This window comes from Carlito syrichta, unplaced genomic scaffold, assembly GCF_000164805.1.
Source record: "Carlito syrichta isolate Samal-C Ts95f unplaced genomic scaffold, Tarsius_syrichta-2.0.1 Scaffold308910, whole genome shotgun sequence".
Classification (NCBI taxonomy): Eukaryota; Metazoa; Chordata; class Mammalia; order Primates; family Tarsiidae; genus Carlito; species Carlito syrichta.
Genome location: NW_007253006.1, coordinates 46,317 through 70,667, shown reverse-complemented (window position 1 = coordinate 70,667; position 24,351 = coordinate 46,317). Strand labels below are relative to the sequence as shown.

Below are 24,351 nucleotides of genomic sequence, written 5' to 3'. Positions count from 1 at the left end.
AGACTGGAGTGCAGTAGCTGCTCCTGGCCACCGCAGCCTCAACCTGCTGGGCTCCGGCGATCCTTCCACCTCAACCTTCCAAGTAGCTGGAACTACAGGCGCATGCTACCACGCCCGGCTGATTTTTGATTTATTGTAGAGATGAGGTCTTGCCAAGTTGCCCAGGCAGGTCTCAAACCCGCAGGCTCAGGCAATCCACTCACCTCAGCCTCCCAAGGTGCGGGATTACAGGCTGAGCCACCGAACCCGGCTGGGTAGAACTTTTAAAAATGCATTTCTCCAAAACTATAGCTGGATCTAGCAAACCATATGTAGTTCCTTAAACATTTGTTAAATGACCAGGAATATTCCTGTGATGCCATACTTTGCTTTAGGATCATGTGACTAAAGGAAAGCAATAGGGAGCTAGCAGACATTGATTATTATGTAGGTAGGTTATTTTCCCTTGATACATCGAAATAGTCTCCCATTCTAAGAGAATTCAGTGGTTAATTTTCCCAATACCTATGGAGTCCATGTTTCAAATGCTTATTATTTGAACAGGCCACTAATTGATTAATTACTCAGCTAACTAAAATGTATTACTAACTCTTTCATCTGTGGAGTAATAATTATTTTTTAGTTGTGAGACCATGCGGAGTTTTTTCCTAGGCAACTGATAGCATTCTCCCCTAATTCTGCCTCTTTCTCAAAAGAATCTCCCGCAGTATTTCCCAAAGTGTATTTTAGGGAATTTTTAGTCCAACGAGATGCTCTTATTAATCAAGATTGGGAAAGGGAGTGTTGTTTCCCCTTCTTGGATTCACTGAAGTGGAGTCTTAATGTGTCTTTATGAGATAGGCAGATGAGATCAACAGCAAAGATCATCTAGAGGAATGTGTGCTCTTTGGAGCTGAGGGAGCCTGTGGTTCCTGCCTGGAAGACTGAACCGATAAACCCCGATCAACCTTACCACCTCTTGCTAATTCAGTCTATATACCGCCATCTTCAGCAAACCCTAAAAAGGCTTTAAAGTAAGCACAAGTATAAGCATAAAAACGTTAGGTCAAGGTGTAACCTATGAGGTGGAAAGCAATGGGCTACATTCTCTACTTTAGAGTATTACGAATATTCTTATGAAAATAAGAATTAAAGGAGGATTTAGTAGTAAATCAAGAATAGAGAGCTTGGTTGAAATAAAGGCCATGAAGCACGCACACATCGCCCGTCACCCTCCTCAAATGCAACTCCCACAACAATCTACATAAAACAAATTACAGCGCATGAGATGAGATAAGTCGTAACAAGGTAAGCATACTGGAAAGTGTGCTTGGAGTAGACAAAGTGTAGCTTAAATCACAAAGCACCCGGCTTACACCCGGAAGATTTCACAAATTACCACTTTGAACCTAATCCTAGCCCAATATGAACCAACTAAATTATACTAAATCTTGTAAACCAAAACATTTACCTTCAACCTTAAAAGTATAGGAGATAGAAATTTATATAGGCGCTATAGACAAAGTACCGCAAGGGAAAGATGAAAGATACCTTATTTTTAAGTACAAAAAAGCAAAGACACTCACTTTTACCTTTTGCATAATGAATTAGCTAGAACAATTTTACAAAGAGAACTGTAGCCAAAAACCCCGAACCCAAACGAGCTACTTGTGAACAGCCATAAGAGCATACTCATCTATGTCGCAAAATAGTGAGAAGATTTACAAGTAGCGGTGAAAAGCCTACCGAGTTTGGTGATAGCTGGTTGTCCAAGATAGAATATAAGTTCAACTTTAAATTTACCTACAGAGTAGATAATCCCCATGTAAATTTAAATGTTACTCTAAAGAGGGACAGCTCTTTAGAAATAGGAAACAACCTTACTTAGAGAGTAATTAAAATCTTTTCCATAGTTGGCCTAAAAGCAGCCACCCATTAAGAAAGCGTCCAAGCTCAACCTACTAAAAGTACTTTAATCTCAAAAACTAAACACAACTCCTATAACTACATTGGACCAATCTATAAATAATAGAAGCAATACTGCTAATATAAGTAACAAGAAATTATTCTCCTCGCATAAGCTTATATCAGACCGGATAATCCACTGATAGTTAACAACCCAATATAAGCAATTACAAATATACAACTTATTACACCCATTGTTAACCCAACACAGGTATGCGACCCATCAAAGGAAAGATTAAAAGAGGTAGAAGGAACTCGGCAAAACTTTAAACCCCGCCTGTTTACCAAAAACATCACCTCTAGCATAACTAATATTAGAGGCACTGCCTGCCCAGTGATATATTTATTAAACGGCCGCGGTATCCTGACCGTGCAAAGGTGGCATAATCACTTGTTCTCTAAATAAGGACTAGTATGAATGGCCCCACGAGGGTTTTACTGTCTCCTACCTCCAATCAGTGAAATTGGCTGGCTTTTTAGAGGACTATTTTTACAACTGAAGCTCCATAGAAGGCTTGAGATAGGAGATGGAAGAATGAAGTAGACAATACTGAAACATATATATATATATGTTTAATTTTTTATTTTAAAGACATGGGGTACAATTCAGGGTTAAGTATACAAATGTTCATTATGCAGGTACCCTTGTTGATGAGGTGTGCTCCCCCCTCCCCTGGCAGTTTCCCACTACTGCCAATCCATTTCTTATAGTATTATGCTAATTGTTCAAGGTTTGCTTATGAGTGAGAACATGTGGCACTCAGTTCTTAGTTTGTGTGATAGATCACTCGCTATTATAGACTCTAAGTATAATCAAGTTGCTGCAAAATTAATAATTTTGTCCTTCTTTATGGCTGCATAATATTACATTGTGTATATGTACCACATTTTTTTATCCAGTCGTCTTTTGATGGGCAGCATGGTTGTTTCCATGTTTTTGTTATTGTGAATGATGCTGCAGTAAACATGTGAGTGGAGGTATCTTTTTCATAGAATGATATGAGTTCCTCCGCATATATTCCCAAAAGGGAGGTTGTGGGATCATATGGAAGGTCAATTTTTAGAGCTTCTAGGAATCACCACACTGTTTTTCATAGAGGTTGTACTAATTTACACTTCCACTAAAAGTGTAGAAGTGTTTCCTTTTCTCCACGTCCTCTCCAACATCTGTTGTTTTTTGAGTTATTGATAATGGCCATCCTGACTGGAGTTAGGTGGTATCTCAGTGTGGTTTTAATTTGCATTTCTTTGTTGACTAGTGAGGCTAAGCATTTTTTCATGTATCTGTTGGCTGATCGTGTCTTCTTTTGAGAAGTATCTATTCATATCTTTTGCCCACTTTGTAATGGGACTGTTTTTTTTTTTTTTCTTTTCAGCACATTTGAGTTCCTTGTAGATCCCAGATGTTAGGCCTTTGTCAGATATACAGTTACAAATATTTTTTTCCAGTCTGTGGACTCTTGATAGTCTCTGCTCTCTTGGTGGTTTCTTTGACTTTGCAGAAGCTTGTCAGATTCATGAGGTCTCACTTGTCTATCATATCTCTTCTGGCATGGGCATTTGTGTTTTTGAACAGGACTGGTTGCCAATTCCAATTACCATAAGGGTGTCTCCTGCATTTTCTAAGGTTCTTATCGTTTGAGGTTTCACATTTAGGTCTTTGATCCATTTAGAGTTGACTTTTGTGTATGATGATAGATAGGGGTCTTGCTTTAATCTTCTGCATGTGGTGAGTTTTCTCAGCAACATTTACTGAATAGGTTCTCTTCTCCCCAGTGGTTGATGGTGGAGACTTTGTCGGCGATGAGTTGGCTGAGAAATTGAGGTTTTGCTTCCGGAGTCTCTGTCCTGTACCATTGGTCTATATACCTATACTTTTACCAGTATCAGGCAGTTTTGATTACTGTAGCTTTATAATAAAGTTTAAAGCTTGGGGTGTGATACCTACTGCTTTTTTTTTTTTTTTTTTGCTGAAGATTGTTTTGGTTGTTTGTGGTCATTTGTGTATCCATATGAATTCTTGTATTGTCAGTTCAAGGTCTGAGAAGATTACTGGTGATAATTTAACAGATAATGCGTTAAATCTGTAGATTGCCTTGGGTAGGATGAACCTCTTAACAATGTTGATTCTTTCAATCCATGAGCATGGGATATTTTTCCATTTGTTTGTCTCATCTTGTATTTCTTTGAGCAGTATTTTGTAGTTTTCGTTGTACAGGTCTTTCACATCTCTGGTAAGGAAGATGCCAAGGTATTTCATTTTTTGTGACTATTTTGAATGGAGTTGTGATTTTTATTTGCATTTCTGTTTGTTTATTATTGATGTGTAGGAATGCAACTGACTTTTTGCACATTTATTTTATATTCTGAGACTTTACCAAAGTTCCTTATCAGTGCAAAGAGATTTTTGACAGATTCACTTGGGTTTTCAAGGTGTAGAATCACGTCATCTGCAAAGAGGGATAACTTAACTTCCTCTTTTCCTATTTGGATACCCCTGATTTCCTTCTTGCTGATTGCTCTAGCTATGTGGAACAGGAAGGATGAGAGTGGGCATCCTTGTCGTGTTCCAGTTTCCAGGGGAAATGGTTCTAGTTTCTGTCTGTTTAGCAGTATTTGGCTGTGGGTTTCTCAAAGATGGCTCTTAGTATTTTGAGGTATGTTCCATCTTTGCCAGACGTTCAAGAATTTTTATCAAGAAGGGTTTCTGGATTTTATCAAAAGCTTTTTCCATGTCTAATGCTATAATCATGTGTTTGTTTTTACATTTGTTGATGTGTTTAATTACGTTTATAGTCTTATGGATATTGAAACAGCCCTGCATCCCAGGGATGAAGCCTACTTGGTCATGGTGGATGATTTTTGAGATGTGTTGTTGGATCCAGTTTGCTAGTATCTGGTTGAGAATTTTAACATCAATGTTCATCAAGGATATTGGCCTATAGTTCTCTTTCTTGGATCTTTACCTGGTTTGGATATCAATATGATGCTAGCTTCATAAAATGATTTGGGATGAGTTCCATATTTGTTGATTGCCTGGAATACTTTTAATAGGATTGGAATCAGCTCCTCCCTGTATGTTTTGTAGAATTTTGTTGGAAAGCCATCTGGTACAGGACTTTTTTTGTATGTGCGCAGTTTTCTTATGGCATAGTTGATTTCCTGGGTTGTTGTTCTATTTAGGTTCTTGATTTCTTCTTGTTTCAACCTGAGGTGATTGTGTGATGTCAGAAAGTTCTCTATTTCATTTATATTTTCAAGTTTGTTTCCATACAAGAATACATAGTAATTGCTGGTAACCTTCTGTATTTCTTCAGGGTCAGTTGTAACTTGATCTTCTGTATTTCTGATTGTGTTTACTTGGACTTTTTCTTGGTTAGTCTAGCTAGGGGTTTATCAATATTTTTTACCCTTTCAAAGAACCAGCTTTTTGTTTCATTGATTTTTTTTTTTATAATATATTTTTGTCTTCTATGTCCTGTATTTGGGCTTTAATTTTGGTAATCTGGATTCTTCTCTTGAAATTAGAGTTTTGATGGTCTTGCTTTTCCAACTTCCTTAGGTAATTTTTTAGGCTGCTAACTTGTGATCTTTCCATTTTCTTCATGTGTGTTCATAGAGATTTAACTCCCCTTTTAGTACTGCTTCATGGCATTCCAGAGATTTTTATAAGATATTTCTCTATTTTCATTTGTTTCCAGGAATCTTTTAATTTCTGTTTTGATTTTCGTGTTGACCCAGGAGTTGTTCAGCATCATGCTGTTTAGTGTCCATGTCTTTATGGGTTTTGGGGGAACTTTGTTGGTCTTGATATTTATTTATTTTTCCACTGTGGTCTGAGAAGGTGCATGACAGTATTTCAATCTTATGAAATTTGTTTGTGCTTGATTTATGGCTGAGAATGTGGTCGATCTTAGAGTTCGTTCCATATGGTGATGAGTAGAATGTATATTCAATGGTTGTTGAGTGGCGTGTTCTGGAGTTATCAATTAAGTACATTTAGTCAAGTGTCATGTTGAGGTTTTGGATCTCCTTGTTGATTTTTTGTCTTGATGATCTGTCTATGGTTGTTAGTTGGGTATTTAAGTTCCCAGCTGTGATAGTGTTAGAGCCAATATCTTTTTTAGTTTTCTTGGAAGCTGTTTTAGGAAAGCTGGTGCTTCTTTGTTGGGTACATATATGTTTAGGATGAATATTTTTTGTTGAGGGAGTGAAGCTTTTATCATTATGTAGTGACCTTCCATATCTTTTTTTAATTTTTAAATACTCTGGCTGCCTGATATTTCAGTAGCATTTTTGTATATAAAAGTTCTGTTGGTAAGAATCTAATGACCTAATGGAAATTGCCAAAGATTCTTAACCCGAGGTCTAGGGACTCTGTGAAACTGATAAAATTATAGACAAAATTTAATTTGTGGGCCTCTCTCTGAGTCTAGAACTTTTATTGGATTCCTAAAGAGTCTGGGTTCAAAAGATGAAGAGCCATTAATGTTTAGCGTACTTAAAATGTTTGTGATCCTCACTTCTCTATTGCCTACACTACTCTTTCTCTCTCTTTATTTTCATACTGTGCAACTCAATCCTCACACTATTTTTGTTGTATCTGTGCGTGTGCATTGATGAGCAAATGCTCTGGCTTATGTGATGGTAGGAAGAAGGAAGTTAACATTTAACTGCCTGTTTTGTGCCAGATAATTGTTTAAATGTATCAGCATCTTATTTAGTCCTCTTAATGACATGGATGATGATGGCGTGGTAGTTATCATAATAGCTGCCATTTATCAAGGACTTATCAGAGACAGGTACTATTCTCAGCACTTGTTAACCATTATTACATTGGATTTTCATAACAACCGTTTGAGGTGTGTATGATTATACCCATTTTAATAAGAGTAACAGTAGTTTTGTAATGTTAAGTTCTTTGCCAAGTAGTACACAGATATTAAGTGGTGAAGCCATCTGAAACAGGTTGATAAGACTCTGAGATATATGCACTGAAATTATATTATGCTATGCTGCCAAACTTAAATTTCTCTTTTATTCTTTATAGTACTTAGTATATTCTCAGGTATATATAAGATAGTTAACATATATTGATTTTTTTTGGTCTTTGTGCTATTATATGGAAATTTTATATATATATAATCACACATATTTGTGTTTTTGTCCACAGTTTCTGGCTTATGACTTCTGTAGCCCTTGTTATAGTCTTTTTTTTAAATAATATTGGGGCACTTTAGACCTCAGAAACAGACCTCAGAAAGTAGAATTTCCCTCTCTGTCCCTCCTTCTCCCACCCTCCTTTCACTTGTCCACAACAGGACTCTAATCTTCCCCTGCTTTTCTGATTGTGGAACCTAAGACCCTCATTTCAGAAGGGGTCCTCCCCATACCCTGGAGGAAGGAATGCCTCACAAGGAGACTAAGAGGAATCTGGACAGGTTTTGCTCAGTTTCCCCACTCATTCTATTAGTGTTAGATTATACTCTTTTTGTCCAATCATGTTTCTGCAATGTTGTCAATCATGCCTATCCAATGAAGCATAAAAGGCCCAAGAGGGTAGGGATCAGAGAGCTTATAATAGCTGAAGAAGTGGAGGCTCCAGTAGGTGGATGTGTGTGCCCGGGGAGGGATGGATGCTCCTTGTGTCTTCTCCCATGCATCTCTTCATCTGTGTTTTTTTTTTTATTTTTTATAAAACCCTTATAATAAACCAGTAAAGGTAAGTAAGTATTTCCCTGAGTTCTGTGAACCAGTCCAGTAAATCAGTCAAACCCAAGAAGGAGGTTGTGGAATCCCTGATAAACAACCTGAGGCTTTCAATTAGCCTTGAAAGTAAGGGGCCATCTTGTGGGACTAAGCCCTCAACCTATGGGATCTGACACTATCTCCAGATAGATTGTGGCAAATAGAATTGGAGGACAGCTGGTATTTGCTGTAGAATTGCTTGCTTGCTTGGTATAGATGGAGTAACTCCCACATATGTGATCATAAAAGTCTTCTATGTTGTGGGGGTAGTGGGTACACTTAAAACCCAGATTTCTTTGCCACTAAACTGTGCATCAATGTCAACAAAACTGTTTGTACTCCCTAAAGCTATTGAAAGAAGGAAAGAAAAAAGAAGTTTTCTGTGTTGGTGGTTGTTGGTGTTGTTGTATGAGAGAATAGAAAAAAAACCCATTGTTCAAATATTTTCTCCAAAGTAATCTTTCAATATGAAAACTATTTCACATTTAAATAGTTCCACTTAAAATTTGTTTATAACCTCATTTGTTATTCAGAAAAAAATGTCTAAGAATTGTTTTTTCTTCCCATATTATATTAAAATTATCTGTGGCACCTGGCTTTTTATGTTCTTTGGTTATTCTTTGGATGTTATCCAAGTTGTGTGTTTTATATTACTGCAACTTCTTTGTATTTGTTATAGTAATTTTTGTATGTTGCATATTTCTTAGCATTGTCTTCTATATAGTCAATGACTACCTCATGTTTAACTCTATATCATGTAAAATCTTCTACCAATGTCTCTGGCTTAGGAAATATTTTAGTGAACAATTAATTGACATCTCTGTATAGACTATGCTATCTATTCTATATAATTGTTGAGTAATGATTGTTTCTCTTCAGTGAATTGTTGACTTTCTTTCTGTTTGTTTCATCTCACTTCCATTTTGTCATGTATTGTTATCTCTAAGAGAAGTGTGTGAGACAGAACCACTTGGAAATAGGTGCAGAGGACATGAAGTAGTCCTGAAAGAATCTTTACTATTGACTAAATTGGAACATAGTAAAAACCATCCTGATAACCACCGAAAAATTAGAACAGTATGGTATGACAATGCCAAGGTGAATAAGAAATTCAAATGGTTTACAATAACAGAACGATTACATGTGACCACAGTGTAACAATAGTCCCTAAGCAATAAGGAACACAGAGATAGGAAGTGAGTTTTGTTGAGGGCTGGTGAAGAAGGCTGCTCTATGAGCAGTTATAAAAATTAGAGGTTAGGGAAATGCTCTAAAGGAGTTCTAGGTAGTGAACAACAGGCATTTTAGATTAAGGAGCAGTAGCACAGAGATGTGGAACACCGAGGGCATTTGGCAGGCTTGGAGAAAAACCCAAAGTCTGGTGTGTCTAGAACTACAGTGCTTTGTGCGTGGTTGGGGGGGGTGTTTTAAATCCCAAAACAGGCTCGGATGTGATGGCTCAAGCCTGTATTCTCAGCACTTTGGGGGGCCAAGGCAAGAGGATTGCCTGAGCCTGCACATTCAAGACCAGCCTAGGCAGCATGGTGAGACCTCTTCTCTACAATAAATCAAACAATTACAGGCGTGGTAGTGCATGCCTATAGTTCCAACTACTTGGAAGACTGAGGTGGAAGGATCATCTAAGCCCAGCGGATTGATGCTGGAATGGCTGTGAGCATGCCACTGCACTCCAGCCTGGCTGACGGAGTGAGACTTCAACTCAAAAAAAAAAAATTAAAAATAAGCCAAGCACAGTGACTCACCCTTATAATCTTAGCACTTTGGGAGGCCGAGGTGAGAGGATTGCCTGAGTTCACAGGTTCCAGCTCAGCCTGGACAACTTTGCGAGATCTCACCTCTACAATAAATAAATAAATACAAATTAGCTGGGCATAGTGGCACGTACCTGTAGTTCCAGCTGCTATGGAAGGCTAAGGTGGAAGAGTCACCTGCCCAGCAGGTTGTGGTTGTGGTGGCCGTGAGCAACGTGCCACTGCACTCAAGCCTGGGCTACAAAGTGAGACTCTGACTCAATAAATAAAAGACATAAATAAAATAAAATGAAATAAAATAAATAAAAAATAAATCTAAAACCAGAGAAATCTGTGGTACCATTTTCTCATTTCTAAAAGATTTCTATTTATTCAAGGGCCCAGACTACTTTATGTGTCTTACTCTCCAGGTGTATCATGTAAGGTATAGCTCTATCATGATGAAACAGTTTTATCTTTCATTCATGGAGCTAGTCAACCTCCTACTTTATGCTTAAGACCTTTCTTTCCTTTCCTCCCCTCCCTCCACTCTCTTTCCTTCTACTCCCCTCCTCCTCTTTTTTTTTTTTCAATTTCACTTCTTTTACAATCACCTCAGTACCAGAGTTGCTATTTCCTGAGTCAACTGTCAGCAATTTCTCTATTTTCTGTTAACCCTTTGTATACCTTTTCAACTTTTCGTATCTCCTTTCTTGGTCAAAATCTGTCAAAAGTGAGTAAGAATGCAGCTATTCAGTTATACTAAAAATAACATCACAATGGTATACAGAACCAGTGTCATGTTACAAGGAAAAATGACTAGATCCTGAAAAAGAACAGTTAATGAAAGCCATTTACACAACTTAGTTGTATAATTAACACATTGAAACACTCGCAGGACAAGTACTCTCTGTGTCTCAATCTAGGTTCTGCCTAGACTGATAGTTGAAATCATGGAATTAGAGGTTAGGAAATCATCCTTAAAGGGAAGATTATATATTGACGTCAAATGCATATATTTCTTTTCTAGACCCAAACCTGCACCTCTGACTGCTGAATTACAACAAAAGGTTTTGCACTTGCCAACATCTTGGGACTGGAGAAATGTTCATGGTATCAATTTTGTTAGCCCTGTTCGAAACCAAGGTAAAAACAAACAAAAAAAAACCCTGATTTTTCATTAATTTTTTCTGAACTGTGTATTGAACACTTGCTATGAGTCAGATCTGGGATGGATTTGGGGGATACATAGATAGAAAGAACATGATCCCCTTTAGGAAATAATAGAAAATATGTAGTCTATGAATTCCAATTATTTCCTTTCATATCCATCACAGACTTTTGTAACAGATCATCTTTCCACTGAGCTCAACATTCTTTAGTATTCTTCTCAGTATGTGTCCCAAGTAGTTAGTAATAATCATGGTGATAAGACACACATATTTGCCCTTCTAATATGAATGACTCATGTAGAAACAAAGAATTGTATTCCATTAAAATTAGTCTTCCTTCTGCAGTGGTTTGCTAGTCTTTCTTTGCTACTCATCCTCCCATTCCCTCCATCATTTGGTCTTTAATTGCTACATATGTCCAGAAAATAGATTCTTAAATATTTGTTTTTCTGGTAGATCTTTTGAGCTGCCTAAGGACCTTTCAATTCACTTTACATTAGAACATCACATGTGATGGTATTTATTAACCCAGTTTCCTGAGTGGTAACTTGGGGGCAGAGCCCGAGCTCATCAAAAGTATCACTATCATTGCATTGCCAGTTATTTTCAGAAATTTCATATGGTATTAGTTGATTTAATTACACTTTCTTGAACTGCACTTGATAGCAAATTAACTTATCTTAAATAATAGGCAACAATAACCTTGAGACCCATTGATATAATACTCAGGTTTATTATTTCTGAGCTCATTTTAGAGATAATAGTACCCATGAATGATTGGCAACTGTAAAATAGATGTCTTATTTGTTGTTTGGAAACCTTCTGATTAGTGTCTCCTGGGAGGATTATAAATTACAATACCTGAAGATAAATTGTTCTTCCTCTTTTCTAAAAATGTAGCAGTACTCAGCCTATCCCATGTCTCAGCGTCGTCACTTGCCTTCAGGCTCTCTCATTGGATTCTTACTATGTCCTGAATGTACAGCACCTCCAGTGACTATTACACCCAGTCAGCAAGCTTCCTGTCCTTCCTCTGACATCAGTGGTCTCATCACTTTGCCTTTCTACCTGTTATTCTGGGACTCTTCAGGTCTGGATAAAGTGTAGATCCTGAAATTGTTCCCTACCTTCTCAGTTTCCTGGATAAGCTATTTTGGAAGGGTGGAATTGGAAATGAGAGAGATTTGAAGGTAATTGAGAGGTGAATGAAAAGTGAAATTAAAGGGTTGATGTTGAGAGAAGGTTAAGTATTATCCTGCCATCATATAGACCTGTGCTTATTTGAGAGAATTAATTAAATAATGCATGTCACATGTTGACTTGATCATTGAGGCCCTGGCACATAGTTAGCATTCTGTAATGTGACCTCCTCATATTATATTGTTGCTTCTTTTTGTAAAATATCTAATAAGTGTTAGGAATTTTTTTTAATGGCAGAAGATATAAAGATAAGTTCCTTGTCCCAATGATTTCTGATTTGGCAAGACATACAAAATATTGAACTACAATAGATAACTGCTTTGATAAAGTGTTTTAAAATTCAATGGTAGCATGGGACGAGATAGAAAATTGTAGTTTCACACCTTTCTCAAAAGTTGTGACTGACAAGGGATGATATGAATCAGTAATTCAGGGAAAGGAAATTAGACTCTCTAAAGCCAAATTCTTTGACACTGGTTTTCTTATAGGTTGGTAAAAGATATTAATATCTCCAATATTTCCTATTATTTGACGTTTATAAATATGATTTGTATACACAAATGGCAATTTCAAAACAAAAGACGTTAATGTATTAATTGCTTTTGAGCTGAGCCCTCATCTATATTATTTTGTCAGGTACTTGAGAAGATAAAGTACATAGAGTTTCCTCTTTTGTCTTCCTTTTGGTTTTCTACACTGCAGGTTGGAAAAAAACAAAAACAAAAAAACAAAAACTATTTATTCCTGCCAATTGGGCTACTTGAAATTTTTCACTAATTTTACCAATACCAGTGTTCTATGAAACCCAGAATTCAGAGTTAGCTACAGTTGAGGGAATTCATAACATTTCTCTATTCAGAGAGCAAACTGAGATTAAAGACAAATAAATATGGGAAGGACAAATGAAGGTTTTGCCTTTACAGTTGAAAACAGCTTTGAAAACAGCCTTATAGCTAGATTTACTTTGGTGTGGGAGGGAAGAGAAACTTGGAAATTGGGTGAGGTGGACTCTGTTTTCTCCAGCTGTGCTTTTTACACTTATTATTGTATCTTCAAGAAAGAGGAGGAGTATCTCTCATGAGTCACATTAACTAGGAAATGCAGAATGTTTTCCTAAAATGGTTAAAATCTAGTCTGTTTAATTCTTGATTAAAAATGCTACTTAAGTTAGTAGAACAGAATAGAAAGGACCTTAAACTGTCTGCTCTGCCTGATCCATTTTATGTTCAAAATTATTTAAAGATGCCAAAAGGTCAAGTGACTTGCCCAAGGTCACACAGCTAATAAGGGGCAAGGCAAGAGAGGAAGGGAAAAAGAATTCTGACTCCTAACTCCTAGGTCAGGTGGTCTTCACTGCTGGAAGTTGCAGTTGATCATCATACCATGAGAAAAATCATGTTATCTCTTCAAGATTGTGGAAATTTGATTACTTCAGAGCTCCAGCTAGGGTCAGCTCCATTTCTTATTCTTTGTTGCATTATAGTTTTCTTAAGGTATAATAATTCTTTTAGAATCTACACTGGCCTTGCCTTTTGAATTGAGGTATAAATTACCCTGGTAGCTGACACATTATTCTGGAAGTCAAGGGCTTGCTGAAGATTGTCTTTCTTTCATTCCTGTGATTGTTCTGTAAATAGAGAACATTCTGAGCCCTTGGATGTACTTGTGATGTGTCCTTTTCACAGTGATTTATGGTCAGATAGTGAGGGTTTAGTGATTAGTACTGAGAAAGATCATTTCCATGGTTGCTATGGGCCAAAAAAGCTGGGTGACCCCAAAGGGACTTTTTCCAGACTCTCTTGGGAAGGTGTTGTTTCTTGTAAGACCTTGGTGTCTCATGAAAGGAGATAAATAGCTTTGACTGTTTAATCACTTACCCAGTTCTTTGACATTCTATCATTTGAAGGATGGATTTTAAGGATAGTATTATTTAGATGCTTTTGAAAACAAAGGGTATACGTTAATTTTATTTTATCTAGTGACTACATGACAGGAAAGGAAACCCTGGAAATTCTTTAGAGTAGACCCAGAACTATGAACTGAAAAGGATGCTAATCCTGCATTTGTAGACACTAAGGCACTTGCTTCTGTCATCTATTAATTGTGTGACCTTGGATAGGTCATTGCCTCCTTCTGAGCCTCAGTTATACATTATCAAGTCAATGAGTTGTGCACTGGATGAATTCTACTCTTTCAAATGCTTCTTTTCTAATCTTCATAATTTAAGTGACCACTCAGCACCAAAGGAAGTATATGATGTGGTCAATCTGAGATTTTTCAGGTGGAGGATTTTAGGAAACATTAGAAATGGTAGCAGTAGTTAAGAGAAAATAGGGCTTTAATGGTGGACTCTAGGTCCAGGACCTCTATGTACTGTTGAACTGTTTAGGGGAGGTTCACATTAGGATCTAGGCTTCTGCCTCCCCTATAGCTTAAGAGCAAGGAAACGGTGACTGTTTCCTCTGCATTCACTATGTATCCACTTGTTCATTCCTTGACTCATTCATTCTATAGACGTGCATTGAGTTCCTTTATTGTGTTAGGCATAAAGATAAAGAAAACATATACTGTGAATATTCCAGGAAATTCACAATTTAAATTGGCAAAAACAATATATGTACTTCAGATTTTTAGAATGTTGGAGGCTGAGCAAAAAAATATGTTTGGCTTTCCTTCGCCTCAGGAGGAATGTAAATCAGCAGTTACCTGGAGAAGGGAAAGCGGTATCCCTGGTAATATCTTGAATGCATTATGTTCTTTTGAAAATTTTCTTTTTTTTTTGAGTCAGAGTCTCGCCCAGACTGGAGTGCAGTGGCCGCTCCCGGCCACCGCAGCCTTGACCTGCTGGGCTCCGGAGAAGGCAGTTATTAAATTCCTAAATTCAGATTTACTAAAGAGACTTTTCTTTAAGTAGAATGAGTTTTTTGAATTGTATAATTGACTATTCATGAACCTTATTTTACATTCATAAGGGAGTGTTCACCATTCAAATAATTTGGTAAAACTAATATATTAGTATAGTAAATTGAAAAACATTGCCAATTGTGTAGAACTGGATTTAATACCACTATCTTGGATGAGCATATCTCTATGGAGAAATTATATTAGTGGCAGAAGTGAAAGAGGCTATATAATAATAGAGGTATTAAAATTATGCTCATTTCTTTCTGGAATTGTAAAGAGTAAAAGTTCCAGTTTTGTTGCATAGGTACCATTTTTTCTATGCGCATTTATTTCTTTTACCTATACATTTTGAAAAAACATACAGAAAAATAATGTTGTTCGTATAAATTACTGCATAATACAACATTTTTTATTTTCTTGGAACAGCAGCTGTACTTGTAGAAGATGCTTCTTAAATAAATTTATTTTGTCCTTGCTAAAGCATCTGGGTATTAAATAAAATAGTTTTCTGTTGTCATCTCCCGTTCAACTAATTTTCTTCTTCCTCTGACCATGTATTCACTTCCTTGCCTACCTTAAATACCATAGTCATTATTATAATCACACTTTTGCCTTTCTTGGGCCTTTTTATATTTTGTCTCCTCTACTCAGGTTAAATCAAAAACTCTACAACACACCCACACTTGAGCCGTTCTTAGGGTTAATTCTACCCATTGTGCTTTGGAAAATGGCTGTTTGTCTTAGTCTGTTTTAGTTGCTCTATCAAAATTTCATATACTTGGATGTCTTATAAACTATAGAAATTTATTTGTCATGGTTCTTAAGGGTAGTAAGTATAAGATCAAGATGCCCACAGAATTGGTGTCTGGCGAGGACTCCCCTTCTCATTCATAGACTGCTTCCTCTTCTCTGTGATCTCACATGGTGGGAGGGATGAGAGATCTCTCTGGGGCCTTCGTTATCAGAGTACTAATCTCAAAGGCTTTACCTCCTAATACCATCACCTCCTTGAAAGTTGGGAATTCAACATCAATACTCATCTCATAGCATTAGAGATATGTAAAAGTTCAACTCATGGGCATCCCTCTCAACTTGATGACTCAGAATATTGTAGGCATAAATATTTTCTTCATTATCAAGAATACTGTCAAATACTTCTCAGAAGTTATGGAGTTTCTTTTTCAGCTTCTACAATATTCTCAAAGAAAGTTCCATATAATAGTGTTTGCCTTTTGATGGAAAAAGATGAAATCCTCATGTTTGCCTGTAAGCTCAGCAATGTTTGTTGGTTGAATGTTGCATACCATGCAGATCCTTATGAACAAAAGCACCATTCCTTATAAATATATTAATGTGTCTGATCCACTCAGGTTTTTGTATAATTCTTTGTGAGATTTCAGATGTCTTTTGAATTGTGTATCTTTCTTTTTCATCTCCAGCATCTTGTGGCAGTTGCTACTCATTTGCTTCTATGGGTATGCTAGAAGCAAGAATTCGTATACTAACCAACAATTCTCAGACCCCAATCTTGAGTCCTCAGGAGGTTGTGTCTTGCAGCCAGTACGCTCAAGGTAAGTAGTGTATTTTAGTCATATTTTATGAGCTATTTACCTGTGTGTAGTTGACCATTGTTGACAAAGACATAGGATGGCATAGTAGAGTGAGTAGAGTGTCTGCAGTCATAAAACTTTGATGCAAGTCTGGCACTTTCACTTATCAATGGATGGCTTCTCATGGAATTCACCGTACCATTCAGCAAAATGTCAATAGTTACTACATATTGAATGAGCTCTGTCTTCTTGCATATATTACATGACAGTGCTCAAAACCCTGAAAAGAAATAAATGTATAATCTCTATTCATAGGTAAGGAACAGGCACAGAGAAATTTTATGATATTTTGACTGTCATACAGCTTTTAAACATTGAAGTTTCAACTGAAATCATGGTCTCCCTCCAAAACTCAACTTCCATTAAAACCATACTAACACTGATTTCTCTCTAGGAGAATTTTTAAATTCTGTACTTAGACTTTCAGGACAGGCCACATGTATTATATGTAGAAAACCCAGCTGCGATTGGTTAGGGCAGAAACATTACCATTTTAACAAATTCTGCTGTCAAGCCCAGAATTGCCAATGGAAAGTTTCCCAGCTCACCAGTGGAACTGCTGGTGCATGATTATTTGCCAGTGAACCTTTCATTCTTTCTGAAATCTTTATTAAACACATACATTGTAACTGCTGGTCCCTAGGGGCTGTAGTGTAGCAAGACAATCTTTATCCTCATGAAACTTACAGTTAAGGGAGAGAAATAGCAATTAAATAATTATAATGGCGAGAATAGTGAAGAAAAAGTATATGATTGTGGAAGTGTATCACAGGGCCAGGACTGTAGGAGGGAGGTGGGGGAATCTTCCCCAGGAGTTTGTCAGGGAAGATGTGCTTGAGCAAGAGCTGAGGCATGAGGTCTAGCCATTTGGCAGGGGCAATAATAGTTATTTTTTCTTTTTTTTGAGTCAGAGTCTCACTCTGTCGCCCAGGCTGGAGTGCCTTGGCATGGCCACTGCAGCCTCAACCTGCTGGGCTCAGGAGATCCTTCTGCCTTAGCCTTTCAAGTAACTGGAACCACAGGCATGTGCCACCACGCCCAGCTCATTTTTTGATTTATTGTAGAGAGGAGGTCTCACCATGTTGCTCAGGCTGGTCTTGAACCCCCAAGCTTAGGCAATCCCCTAACCTTGGCCTCCCAACTTGAGCCACCGCACCCAGCCAAATAGCTAATGTTTTAGTTGTGTTTATGTAAAGTAACTAACTTAACCCTGTGAAGAAGATTCTATTACCATTTATATTTTACACATAAGTAAACAGAGGAACAGACAAATTAAATTTTTCAGACAGCTTTGGGCTTGAACCTACATTGACTTGAGAGCCTCACCACTTAACTGCTATACCATAACTACCTTCAATATCAGGTGCTAAATAAATACTGTTAAATAGACGAGGGTAAAAGAATAGCTAGCTAGGTGGGAAATAGATGGATGCGTGAAGTGATGTTTGAGCTAACAACAACTTTCAGGGGTAATGTATAAGAAATAATGGTGCAGTGAAGAAAAATAGGAAATTGGGCAATTCCCCCTGTTCCCTTTTCTGATAAGGGGTAATAACCATGTGTGTCATTTATCCTCAGGCTGTGAAGGTGGCTTCCCATACCTCATTGCAGGAAAGTATGCCCAAGATTTCGGGGTGGTGGAAGAGGCCTGCTTCCCTTACACAGGCACTGATTCTCCATGCAAAATGAAGAAAGACTGTTTTCGTTACTACTCCTCTGATTACCACTATGTGGGAGGTTTCTATGGGGGCTGCAATGAAGCTCTGATGAAGCTTGAGCTGGTCCAGCATGGGCCCATGGCAGTTGCTTTTGAAGTCTATGATGACTTTCTCCACTACCGAGGGGGGATCTATCACCACACTGGCCTGAGAGATCCTTTCAACCCCTTTGAGCTGACTAATCACGCTGTTCTGCTCACAGGCTATGGCACTGATGCCACCTCTGGTCTGGATTACTGGATTGTTAAAAACAGCTGGGGCACTCAATGGGGTGAGAATGGCTACTTCCGGATCCGCAGGGGAACTGATGAGTGTGCAATCGAGAGCATAGCAGTGACGGCCACACCAATTCCTAAGTTGTAGGGCATACCTCCCAGTATTCCATAGTGATCATCATCAATTGTAAAAGAGCATCCATTTATTCACAGACTGGAGATGTAGACTTACAAATGGATTCCTACAAAGATTTTTATCTTAAAACTGCTCTTCACTGTAGTATACCTTCCAATCAAATCACTCACTGACCTTTTTCTATGTATTCAGTAAAATGATAATGTTATGAGAGATGGTGAGCTGTGAAATAATGGATGTTGCTTACAATTTGTAATTCAGATACGATATTTTTTAAAAACAAATTATGTGAAAGCGCAAACTTATTTTTAAATTGTATAAATCACAAGAAAATATGACAATGTTTATTAAAATTTTTTTAAATTTTTAAAATAAATGTTCAAGTAATGTGTATTACAGAGTTTATGGTGTGTTTCAGGCATTTTTTACTATTGACTCAGATTTACTTAGGTTGTCTATGTAAGTACTCCTTTAAGAAGGAAAAGTATGTGAGGGTATTTCAATTAAAAACAAAGCAAAGCTATGAACAGTTACAACAGGGGCGAGTTCAGATAATTCCCAGTAAACCCTAAAATCATCCCTGGATATTTGATGAGCCAGAAACCACAAAGAAAAAAATAGATAAAATTTGAATATTGGTAAAATTATTTTCTATGATGTATATTTTGCATTTGGGAGTATTGGTTAGTCCTCATTAGGTGAGCAGTAATTGCCTAACGAGTGGGATTTTAACAGTTTAGATTGTATAGATTGTAGAGATCTCCTGGGGATATTTCACAGTGGCATGAAACCTCTATGCTGGGTAAACAGATGACACTTATTAGAAATGATGTGATGGGGGAATTAGGTAGAGCTCTAAAACATAAACAAGAACCACAAGACTTTTCAAACTGGAAGTGACCATAGTGATTATGAAATTTAATCTCCTTGCATAGATATACTGAAGATTAGAAAGAGGGCAAGTGTCTTGGCCAAGGTCATACAGTTGGTAAGTGACGGAGTCATGGTTAAATCCTGGTCCTCTAAATCCAGCTCTCCTTGAACATCTTAGGGCTCTGAATGTTAGCATTTCTCACCAGAGTATCCATAATCACGAGGGATACTAGCTGCATACTTGGAAATTTTTACCCTGACATTTTTTAGTTTTAGATATTTATCTTAAGCTCATGTATTTTGTGCATTGCAGTTCACTACCATGAAATTTTTACTCTCCCTGAACTGAAGAAGAGCTCCAGGAATATGCACCATGTTTATGGTGTGGCTTCTTGGGTCTCCTGGAAGCTGCCACATACCTTTGACCTCCTCATCACACAGTGACACAGAAGCAGACACTCTGGCTAACAGGAATGGCCAGGGCCCTTACCACTGGAAGGCCTCTGGTGAAATACATATTTTTGTTACTCTTATTGATTGAATGTAAGTTTAGTCCTACTTTATGCCCAGTCTTGCTACTATATGAAAATGTAAACAGAGTTTTGAAGTCAAACATGATTTTTTTTCCACTGAAACTTATAAAGTTACTAGTTGTCAGTTTAACAGACAAAATTTTATTTAATTGTAAACAGGAATTTATCTGTTGGTTTTCTTGTTGGACAGCAATCAACTGACATACATATATGAAAGCAACTATGAAAATGTTGAGTACCCATGATTTTGCACAATTTCATGAGGGCCCTGACTGAGCTCTTAAGTAAATTCATAGCATCATTCATTAAATACTTCAGGAAATATTGAAAGGTTAAATACAGGTATTAACCTAACTGTCTCAAGAAAGCCAGATCTTACAAGCATGATTAATTGAGTACAAGCAGTGTTTTGAAGAGACCCTAAATTGTCAGAGGCTGCAAGAAAGAGTGTTCAGAGCAAGGGCTCAAGTTATGCTACACTTCAACCTGGCTTTATCTACTGTAGAAGTCTGCTTTTCCTATTTCTGCAAGACAGAAAGATCACTTGTTTCATCTTTGTTGTGGATTTCATTAAAGATGATGACTAAATGGAACATTATGATTCTGTATGCCATGAGATTAGACTGTTAAGCTGTACAAAAAGCAGCAAGTGTCAGTATCTAAGACTTATTTATGTCAGTGCTAATAGAACATATAATCAGAGTCTGTTTACAAATTGGGCTCCAGAGAAAATGGGATAAGAACTCTGGCTAACCTCCCCAAAAATATTTCCAGAAAATCTACAGGGTTAATGTGCAGGGATTACTCTCCAGGCCACAACGAAGGAAAATGGTGTTTAGCTGGGCACAAACATAATATTGACTGGAGCCACAGTGCCCAGATAGTGTTTCTGGCTCTGCTACTTATTAGTCATGAAACCTTAGGCAGTCTCCTTAACCTACCTGTGCTTTAGTTTTTTTCCGTGAAAATGGAGATAATGGTATAGATAACTCTTCCTGTCTGAATTCTTCCTTTCTAAACCCTTGCTGTTGCAATAAAGATGCCAAATCGATTTGCATTTGCATTTTTATAACATTACTTGCCATTTAAACTTAGGCTTTTCACCATCCCTAGTAGGAGTACTGAAGATCATAATGCAGTTTCCTTGGCCATTAAACATGCTCAGTGAACTCAGAAACTGAACAGATTTGGATAGGGATATGAGTACCTACTTCATAGAGTTCTCTGAGGATTAAATGCTTTCATATATATTCAAAGAATGTAAAACAGTGCTTGGCATGTAGTAAGGAGTATATAAATATTAGTTATTACTCAAGCTATCTTTTGAATTCAGATTGCAAAATAATATTTTGCTATGGGAAGCAGCTAAGATGTATTCTATAAATAAATAAGCTCTACCCTACTACAAAAGGGCAGAGAAAGAGCTTATGATTTTTTTTTTTTTAAGGGAGAAGAGAGCCTGCAGAGGAATACTGGCATAAGGAAGTCCACAGAGAAAATCTTATTGTAATCTTTAGGAATTGCTTGGACTTGAAATCGTGTATTGATGGTGGGTCAGGTAGCTACTATGCCTAATGAAATAGGCTGTAAAATATTGACTGCAGGTATCTTCTTGGTAGAGTGATTTGAGTTCTTCAGGGTATATTCCTAGCAGAGGGATTGCGGGGTCATATGGGAGGTCGATTTTTAGGAATCGCCACACTGCTTTCCACAGAGGTTGCACTAGTTTACACTCCCACCAATAGGCAAATATTTTATGGCTGAGACCTCAATAGCATAAGCAATAAAAATAGACAAGTGGAACAATATTAAATTAAATAACTGCAGCACAGCAAACAGTGAAGAGATGACTTGTAGGAGGGGAGAATGTATTTGCAAACTATTAATCTAACAAAGGGCTACTATCCAGATTAATAAAGCAAAACACTCTATGGCAAAAAAAAAACAAAAACAAAACAGCAAAAAAGCAAAAAACAAAAACAAAAGCAAAGACACACAAATGGCCAAAAGAATATGATGAAATGCTCAACATTACTGATTATTAGGGAAATAGAAACCACAATGAAGTATCACCCCAGTTAAAATGGCTATTACCAAAAGAGAATTCACATATGATCCAGAAATTCGACTACTGGAAATTTATTCAAAAAATAAAATAAAATAAATACAAAGGAAATCAGTATATCAAAGAGATGCCTGCATACCCATGTTTATTGCAGCACTATTCATGATAGTTAAGATATGGAGTCAACCTATGTGTCCACCAATGGGTGAATAGATTGTGGTATATATACACAATGGAATAATACGCAGTCATAAAAATGAAATCCTGTTATTTGCAGCAACATAAATAAACTGGAGGTCACTATGTTAAGTGAGGTAATCCAGGCACAGAAAGACAAGTATCACATGTTCCCACTGATAGGTGGGAGCTAAAAATGTTGATCTCATGGAAGTAGAGAGCAGAATGATGATTAATGGAGGCTGAGAAGGGTTTTGGGAGAGATAATAGAGATTGGTAAATGGGTATAAACGTACAGTTAGATAGAAATAATAAGATCTAGCATTTGATAGTGCAGTAAAGTGACTGTATGTCATATATTTTTACATAACGAGAAATGAAGATATTAAATGTTCCCTGATATTGAGTCTTTGCTTCTCCAGCATTTGTTATTTGGACTTTGTTCAGTTTTTTTTTTTTTAACGGAGATCTCTAGTTGTCAGTGTCTGCCTGCTAAAAAGGCAATGCTAATATCTATTTTTAAGAGGTGTGGCAGGTTTAAGAGAAGCAATGCGTGGTTATATATAATGGACCTTTAAACAAAAGTGCTATACAAAGGTAAAGATGCAACACAAAATAAATTAAAAAGTGAGTGAACTGAATTAAAAGGAAGATAAAGATAGGAAAGTATTATATGTTCATGAAATAAAATCTGTACAGAGTCTAGCATATTGCCTGATACATGGGGATCATACTTCAACAGTGGTTTTCAACTAAAGGCAATTTTGCCACCTGGGGGACACATGGACGTTTTAGACATTTGGGTTGTCACACTAGAGGCAGAGAGGGGGGCATGTTACTTTATCAAGTTGGTAGAAGCCAAGTATACATCTAAAGAGCCTACAATGCACAGGACAAACTTTCATCTAAAGAATTATCCAGACTAAAACGTCAATAGTGCTGAGGTTGAAAAAGCCTGGTCTGGCTTTCCAGCACTGGTGGGTTGCAACACTGCCGGTATTCCAGGTGGTAGTCTTTGCAAACCTGGCAACTGAGGGCATCATGGAGGGAGGCTTGAAGAGGAAACACTCCAATCTGGAAGAGGAGGAGGAAGAGGATGAGAAGTCAGACTGGAGTCCAGCAGGCCTTTGGAACTACCAGCAAGCCCTGCTCCACATTTCCCTAGACAAAGTCCAGCATAGCCCAAGTTCCTGGGCAGCCACCCTCTGCAGGCATATCCTGATCCATAGCACTCTCCAGCAGCTCCAGGCCACACATTGCCTAGCTCCTGCCCCTGCCCTGCCCCCAAACCCCTTTTTCTGGGTGAGAAGGATTTCTCTTTATCGGCCACTATTGGCTCTATCCTCAGAGAGCTGGAAACCTCCATAGATGAGATTGAGTCAGAATCTGGTGGCTCCCCCTGGCTTCCAGAATGAACTGCCACCCCAACCTGATCCCACCTTCCTAGATGCTCTGAGCTCCTGGAACTTGAAGGACTCTGGTCTAGATGACGTCTTTCTGGACATTGAGACATTTGCAGTAGAAAAGGAGCCTGCTTTGGCCTCTCTGGAGCCTCCTCACAACCTCTTCTGTGCCCCAGGGTCCTGGGAGTGAAATGAACTACAGCACATCATGAAGATCATTCTGGGGTCCTAAAAGTTTGATGAGGGGATCCTTTCTTATGTCTTTTTGGTTGGTTGGGTCCGTGGATGCAACTCTGTGTTTTGGTGGGGACTGTAAACAAAGGACTGTGGCCTCCTCTCTTCTCATTTCAGGGTTCCACAAACTGTCTTGTATGTGTGTGTGTGCCTGGTTACCCCAGCTTTCTGTGAAGGTGGGTCTTCCTGAATTAATTCATCTGTTCCAAATGCCTTAACAAGACTCTGTTTCTGGGAGTCTGCTTTTCCACTTACACATTGCTTCTGACTTCTCTCCAGTTCCCACTCCCCATGTGACCATTGAGGCCTCGGGGAAGATAATGAGAGCTAAGCCTGTCAAAGGATGACAGGGATGGGCTGCCAGGTTGCTATGGAAACCCAGGCTCTGCCTCTTGCACCTTGAGGGAGTGGGAGGTATTGATCTCCTTCTCCCAAGGCTGAACCCCACTTCTTTGGTAGGACCCTAGTCTCAGCATCTTCCTGTTTTAACCAGACTGGATCATGTGCAATAGAGTTGAAACCAAACTGCTCTGTACCCTATTATTTTTTTTAAAAAAGCAGGGTTTGTGGTGCCTTTTCTTTCTTTTTTGATTGTTTTTAAATTTTTTTCTAATACAAGTATTTTGGAAGAAAAAAATATATATAAAAGACAAAACCTGGTCTACAAC

General features: G+C 37.8%; 1 protein-coding gene and 1 pseudogene across 1 annotated transcript in view; both read left to right on the top strand.

Annotated features, from left to right (window-relative positions):
• CTSC (cathepsin C) overlaps positions 1–18,780 on the top strand; it is a 46,700-nt gene extending 27,920 nt beyond the window's left edge. Inside the window, exons 5-7 of the mRNA XM_008066390.2 lie at positions 10,474–10,589; positions 16,159–16,290; positions 17,908–18,780. Of these exons, the coding sequence (XP_008064581.1) occupies positions 10,474–10,589; positions 16,159–16,290; positions 17,908–18,410 (751 nt within the window). The 3' untranslated portion in view covers positions 18,411–18,780. The remainder of the gene's footprint in view (positions 1–10,473; positions 10,590–16,158; positions 16,291–17,907) is intronic.
• A 4,307-nt stretch (positions 18,781–23,087) lies between these two features.
• LOC103268798 lies at positions 23,088–23,681 on the top strand (annotated as a pseudogene).
• The last annotated feature ends 670 nt before the right edge of the window (positions 23,682–24,351 follow it).